Genomic DNA, 6,812 nt, shown 5'->3' on the forward strand with positions numbered 1-6,812 from the left:
AACGGGGGGGGGGGCGTGGCTTGTGGGAGGGGGGGGGGGCGGTGGGGAAAGGACTCAGGGGCCACGTGGGCTTCTCAGAGTTGAGTGACATTTGACGAGGGGGCCAGAGGCCATTGGTGGCCTGATGGAGACCAGAGCTGGTGGAAGGGGGAGGGGCAGTGCCTGAGGGCAAGGGAGGGAAGAGTGGAAGGGGTGTGAGGTTTCCTGGTGTGGCCGCTATGTGACCACAGGCAAGACTGTACCCTGCAGGCTCCCTGTCAAGCAGGGCTGCCTGGAGGGGAAAGGGCATCTCAAGGTTGGAGGGGCTTCTGCAGAGGTTCACCAGGGGCTATCGTTTCCCCTCCTTTTAGCTCAAGGCCCTCATCACCAGCACCCGCCTGGGCGCTTACTACAACTCCAGCTCTGTCTACTCCTTTGGGTGAGTGCCTGGCCCCCAGCCCCGCCCCTACTAGAACCTCAAACTCAAGGGGAGAGGAGTTGACTCCTGATGCCATGCCCTCACTTTCTTAAATGGGGAAACCAAGGCGTGGAGAGGCAACTCGGCTTCCTGTGTGTGACCTTCCTTCACTGCCTTGGTTTCCTCATCTGTAAAATGGGCACGGTCAGGGGGAGGGGGCAGGGATTACCTCGACTGTGGCTACGATGTGTTCACCAAGGGCCTGGCAGTACTGAATGAGGCCACGGGGGTGGTGTCTGTGGGGGTGGCCCAGCTCTTCCACTCATGTCTGGTCTGCCACCTTCGACATGGCCTGTGGCCTCAGTTTCCCCACCTGCAGAATGGGGATGAGAGGAACACCTGCCTCAGAGGCAGTGCCCAGGGTGGTTAGGGGGCTGCGCTGTGAAGGTGGAGAGCAATGTCTGGGGGGTAGTAAGCGCTCAGCACGAGCCCCGGCTGGTGTTCCCCCTCCGGAGCAGGGGGCTGGCCAGGGGAGACCGCAGGCCCCGGCCCCAGCGCCTCTCACTTCTGCCCGCCTTAGGGAGGGACCTCTCACCTGCTTCTTCTGGTTCATCCTCCAAATCCCTGAGCACCGCCAGCCGATGCTGAGCCCCGACATGGTGCGGGCACTGCTGGTGGAGGAGCTGCTGTCCGCGGCCAACAGCTCGGCCCCTGCTCCCTACAGGGCAGACTACGAGGTGGACTCCGAGGGCCTGGTGATCCTGGGTCAGTACTGGGGAGGGGACGCCCGATGGTCAGATGAGGTCCGGGAAGGCTGCCCAGGAGGGCCCCGGGAGCCAGGACTGGGCCGGGGCCCGGGGAGGGTCGGCATGCAGGGGAACCTCAGCCAGGCTGCCTCTGACGGTCTCTTCTATTTTTATTTTCGTTTGATTGACTTATCATTTGTCTTCATTTATTTGTGTGTTCATTTCCTTTTAACAGAAGCCAGCGTAAAAGACATACTTATGCTGAATTCCACGCTGGGTATGCTACTTTGCTTTTCCACTTTTGAGTTGGTGTTTTTCTTGGCGTGGTCGAGTGTCAGGGGCCCGCGTGGCTCTATGGCGGGTGCAGGGGGACTGGCTTAGGGTCACCCCGGGGATGCCCCGGCGGGCTGGGTCCTGGGGCCGGTGGGGGAAGGGGAGGAGGAGGAGCATGTGTGAACACACGTGTGTGTCTTGTACACAAGTGTGCATGTGTGTGGTGTGAGACTGTGACTCCACTTTCCTATCCCTGAGTTCCGTTTGCCCACAAGCCACTGCTTGCACTGATGGTAGAAATAATCTTGCCAACTCCAGGTACGTCAGTCACTCGGGGCTTAACCCTTGGTCTCCTGGAGACATTTCTGCCGCATTCAGGGGTACTCCCTCCACCCGCTCCTTCTCTCGGCCCCGCCCTCCTGGCGCCACATTGCTCATCACCTCGCTTTTCCCAGAGGCTCCCCCGTCCTCCTGCTGAGCCCTGGGAGGCAAGGCAGCGGCGGGGCCAGCGAGCTGCCCAGGCCAGGGGCACGCTCCATGTGGTCCACGGGACCCGCAGGTCTCGGAGGCCCAGCGCCCGGGCCCCGCGGTCCTGAGCCCCGGCCCCAACCCACTCTCCCAGCGTTTCCCCCCAGAGCTGAGGCCTCCAGCCGGGCGGAGGGAGGCAGAGTCTAATCCTGGATATACCTTCGCTGACCTTCCTCTCCTCCCATCCGGCCGGTCAAATGCCTACTTCCCTGGTGGGTGGAGGTAATGGGGTCACAGTACAGCTTTCAGAGCGTTAAAGTCATGGTTCCCCTCCACAGAGTGAGACAGTCAGAGATTCATTTAGCTGATCTGTCATTTATCATCTATCTATTATCTATCATCTGTATCTCTCTACCTCTCTATCATCTATTACTTGTCTATCAACTATCTATCATCTATTATCTATCATCTATCTTATCTATGTCTGTCTATCTGTCTATCCATTACCTGTCTATTACCTATCTCTACCTCTCTATCATCTATTACTTGTCTGTCATCTATTATCTATAATCTGTCTATCTTATCTATATCTATCTATCTATTGATCGATCGATCTATTACCTATCACCTATCTCTACCTCTCTATCATCTGTTATTTGTCTATCATATATCTATAACCTATTAGCTGTCATCCTTTTACCCTATCTATCTACCTATCTATTATCTAGGATCTGTGTATTCTATCCATCCATCCGTCCATCCATCTATGTATCTTACCCTGCATTGGGACTTTCATAGCTCAGCCCCTTGGTCTGGGATGGGCCCTCCTGTTGCCCTTGCCCGTGCCAGGTGTCCACGTGCCCCAGGTTTCTGGGAGTCTCTTTGCAGTTTCCCTTATTTGGTTCCATGAGGGCCTGGAGCCCCAGCCCTCTGGGAACAGTCTAACGGGATGGAGATGACCATTGGAATCCTTTCAACAGGCTTTTTGAGTGCTTCTTCCATGCAGGCCCCACGCCTGAGCTGGGGACCCCAGTGGACATGTCCTCATCCCTGCCCTCAGTGGAGCTCAGAGCCCCATGAGGGAGACAGACTCACAGAGTCACACCACTGAAGGTGCCAGTGCCCGAGCAGAGGCCCTGGGCAGTGGACAGAGGGCATCGCTCTGCCCTGGGGATAGGGCCACCATCCAAATAGAAGACGGAACATGCCTCTGGAAGGAGCAGGGAGCTGCTCCCGACTGGGGGGAGGGGTCCTGGAAGCTTTCATGGAGGAGGGGGCGGCAGGCCCCGGTAGGAACCTGTCAGGCCGGGAAGGGGCAAGGGCAGCTGGGCAGAGGGAGCCGTGTGAGCACGGCTGGGTGAGGAGAAGCGTAAGGCAGGCTCGTTGACTTTCTCCCAGCACCAGAGGCACCAGGCTCCCTCAGGGTGTTCGGTTATCATCAGAGACCAGCACTTGCTTCTCCATGTAATTAGCCTCAAAACAATGGCAAGAGCAAGGCATCAGCTTGGAGCGGATTTAAGGAAGACACATCTAGGAGCAGCCAGGCGCCCCTCCCCAGCTGCTGGCTGAGCAGGTGTCCAGGCCTGTCCCTTCTCTGGCAGATGTCAGAAGTCTCCTGGGGGGAGGTCAGCTCCCCGCTGGGGGCAGGATGGGAGGTCAGGACCGGGAGCGGAGCAGCAGGCAGCATAGCCGAGCAAAGCACTCACTGCATTGCCTTCTTGTCTGTCAGAACCACTCAGAGAAGGAGGTGGGACAGGGACTATGCTGTGCCCGTTGACAGAGCTCAGAGTGGCTTAGTGACTGGCCCAGGTCACACTGCCTGGGAGAGGTGGTGCTGGGGCTGGGCGCGGAGAGGGCTCCCTGCACACCAGGCTGCCTCCCCTCCTGCAGCTGGGCCTCGAGCCCACATCCCTTCTGCTTCCCGGCAGGTCACACAGCCTCCCTGCGTCACAGGCTCCCGGGGAGGGTTAAACGCGATACGTATGCTCTGCGGGCGAGATTGGTTTGCTCCCTGCTGCTCCCTTGGTGCCTCGATCAAACCCAGAGGAGGTTCCCACTGAATGACTGAATGGTGCAGGTCAAGCATGTCAAACTCAAAGGCTAACACGGGCCAAATAAACGAGGCATGCGGCCCGTGGGCTGTGAGTTTGACATGCTTGGTGTAGGTGGTTCTGCTGTGCAAGCCCTAGCACCGCATACAAAACTCAGGACTAGGCAGCCTCGGGCTGCGGTGCAGTGGGTGTGTCCGTGTGATGGAGGAGGTGTGAAGGGAGGGAAGCCAATGAGACAGGCTACGTCTGAGCCTCCCGTGGAGCCAGCTGCAGGGTGGAAAGTCATAGGACTTTTGCTGCAGCTTCACCTTCGCCCTCTGCCCCACACCCACCCAAAGAACAGCCACTACATGTATCGAGCACCTACTGTGTGCAAGGGACTCTGCTGAGCCCTCTGCGTGCATCCCTCCTAAGCTCTGTGACCATCCTGCAAGATGGTGTCATCGTCCTCATTCTACCGAGAAGAAAACCACGGCCCAGAGAAGACTGGGTAGAGATCGGGGGAACCCAGGTCGGTCCGTCCGGCTCTGTAAAATGGGGACAATGACAGAAGCTATTTCGTGGAGGCTTCGAATGAGTGTGTGCACAGCCGTAGCTCAGTTCCAGCATCTATCAAACCCGTGCCCAGTGCAATGGCTCTCGTTCTCCTTGTTCGTTATCGTTAGTGGGAGCCCGCTTCCTCTCCCCGGGGCTGCCAGCCCCCCTGGCACACACTCCCTCCTCTCCCCCTGAAATGAAACCCGCACCTGGTTCTCCAGACACAGCCGCCTCGCTGGTCTCCAGCCTCCTCGGCGTGGCTCCCCGCGGCCAGCAGCCGGAGAGTCTGTGACCCAGGCCTGGCTCTGCCCCTGCCCGCCTGGGCCTCACACTGTGCCCCCCCAGGACTCCCTTCTCAGAGGCCAGGCCGGAGCCCCCACCTCCTACGCCAGTGGTCGGCAAACTCATTAGTCAACAGAGCCAAATACCAACAGGACAACGATTGAAATTTCTTTTGAGAGCCACATTTTTTAAACTTAAACTATATAGGTAGGTACATTGTTATTAACTTAGTTAGGGTCCTCCTAAGGCTTAGGAAGAGCCACACTCAAGGGGCCAAAGAGCCGCATGTGGCTCGCGAGCTGCAGTTTGCCGACCGTGGTTCTAAGCTGTTACTGCTGGTCTTCGTTTCTGTCCACACTGTTCCTGGTGCTCCCGGCCTGAGAGGGAGCTCAGTGAGTGCTAAACGAATGAATGAATGAATGAACCTACGGATGAACGCGTGCATGAGGAGACAGAGATCAAGGCACAGGGAACAGAAAGATGGGACACAGCGCCTCTGGGCTGACCCCCATCCAGCTGCTCTTCCTGCGCCCCCCCTCCCCGCCCCCATGGGGACCTGCCGGGCTGGCTCCCCTGGTCTCTCCTCCCGGCCACTAGAGGTCAGGGGGCCTGTCCCTTTCCCCCCTCCAGGCTGCTACCGCTACACCTACGTGGACCGGGGCCAGACCCTCCCGCTGAAGGGGCCCGACTACCTGGCCTCCAGCTGCCTGTGGCACCTGCAGGGCCCTGAGGACCTCATGCTCAAGCTCAGGCTCGAGTGGACGCTGGCCGACTGCCGGGACCGGCTGGCCATGTATGACGCGGCGGGGCCCCTGGAAAGGAGGCTCATTACCTCGTGAGTTCCTGGGGAGGTGGGGGGTGGGGGCAGAGATGGGGGCGGGGATTGAGGAAGGAAGTGGTGTTGTAAGGTCAGAAGTCACACCGAGCCTTCTGAGACCAGGGGCTGTGTGACCTCAAGTTCACCATCAGGGAGACAGCGAGGCCTGCCCAGAGGGAGACGGGAGGGGAAGTTGGAAATGGCTGTGGTCTGTGGGTCCCCTTCCCCTGCCAGTTTCCCCATTTGTAGCAAAACAGTTGGACTAGATGATCCCTCAGGTCAGTTCTGGGAGGCCATAGGGCTTGTTGGAAGAATGCTTCTGAGTCTTCCAACTCCCATGCTGTTGCTTCCTTGCTGTGTGTCCTAAGGCAAGTCACTGTGCCTCTCTGAGCCTCAGTTTCCTCACCTGTGAAATGGGTGCACAGTCGTGCTTACCTCGCAGGGCTATTGTGAGGATTTAAATCAGCCCATCTGGGCCAAGATCCTCACACACAGTGATGCTGTCCAGTGGGGCAAAGGCACAAGGGGCACTGGGTGCCAGGAGCAAGTTCAACTTCAGCCCGTGGGAAGCGGGGCACTAACCGTGCATCCCTGAGCGGAGGAGTGGGGCTGTGGGGCACACGCATGATGTGGAGTGCAGAGTGACCAGGGCAGCTGGGCAGTCCTGGAGGGTGAGCTGGGTGCGGCTTCCTCCCAGCTCCCAGGCCTCTCTGAGTCTCCAGGCTCCGAGGCGGCGGACTCCCACTGCAGCGCCCCTGCTGGCGGGCTGCCGTGACCTCAGTCTGGGTGTGTGTGGGCTGGTTCCGGGAGGGCTCTGGGCAGGGCAGGGAGGCCAGGCCACATCTGACTTTCAGGACTTCCCCTGGGGCTTCTCTGTGTGCCCCGCCTATAGGGTGCTGGGTTCGGGCACATGCCCAGGTTGTGGGCTGGATCCCCAGTAGGGGGAGTCCAGGAGGCAGCCGATGAATTATTCTCTCTCATCATTAATGTTTCTATCCCTCTCTCCCTCTCCCTTCCTCTCTGAAATCAATAAAAATATATTTTTAAAAAATACAGAAGTGATGAGGGCAGAGGTCAGGTAGTGGGGGATGGGAAGGCCAGAAAAGGGCTGGAAGTGGCCTTGGTCTCGGGGCGCCTGGTCACCTCCCCACAGGATGGAGGTGGGTGTTGGCCTACGAGGCTCAGGGCAGGTGGGGAAGACCCTGGGGCACCAGGCTGCTGCCTTCTCTGTCCTGCTTCCG

The 6,812-nt window shown here is 58.7% G+C and overlaps 1 protein-coding gene across 1 annotated transcript in view; it reads left to right on the forward strand.

Moving 5' to 3' along the window:
- Window positions 1-6,812, forward strand: part of TMPRSS6 (transmembrane protease, serine 6) — a 35,734-nt gene that overhangs the window by 8,388 nt on the left and 20,534 nt on the right. The window contains exons 4-7 of the mRNA XM_015559835.1: window positions 351-418; window positions 978-1,162; window positions 1,379-1,420; window positions 5,385-5,589. Of these exons, the coding sequence (XP_015415321.1) occupies window positions 351-418; window positions 978-1,162; window positions 1,379-1,420; window positions 5,385-5,589 (500 nt within the window). The remainder of the gene's footprint in view (window positions 1-350; window positions 419-977; window positions 1,163-1,378; window positions 1,421-5,384; window positions 5,590-6,812) is intronic.

Source organism: Myotis davidii, unplaced genomic scaffold, assembly GCF_000327345.1.
Source record: "Myotis davidii unplaced genomic scaffold, ASM32734v1 scaffold514, whole genome shotgun sequence".
Lineage (NCBI taxonomy): Eukaryota > Metazoa > Chordata > Mammalia > Chiroptera > Vespertilionidae > Myotis > Myotis davidii.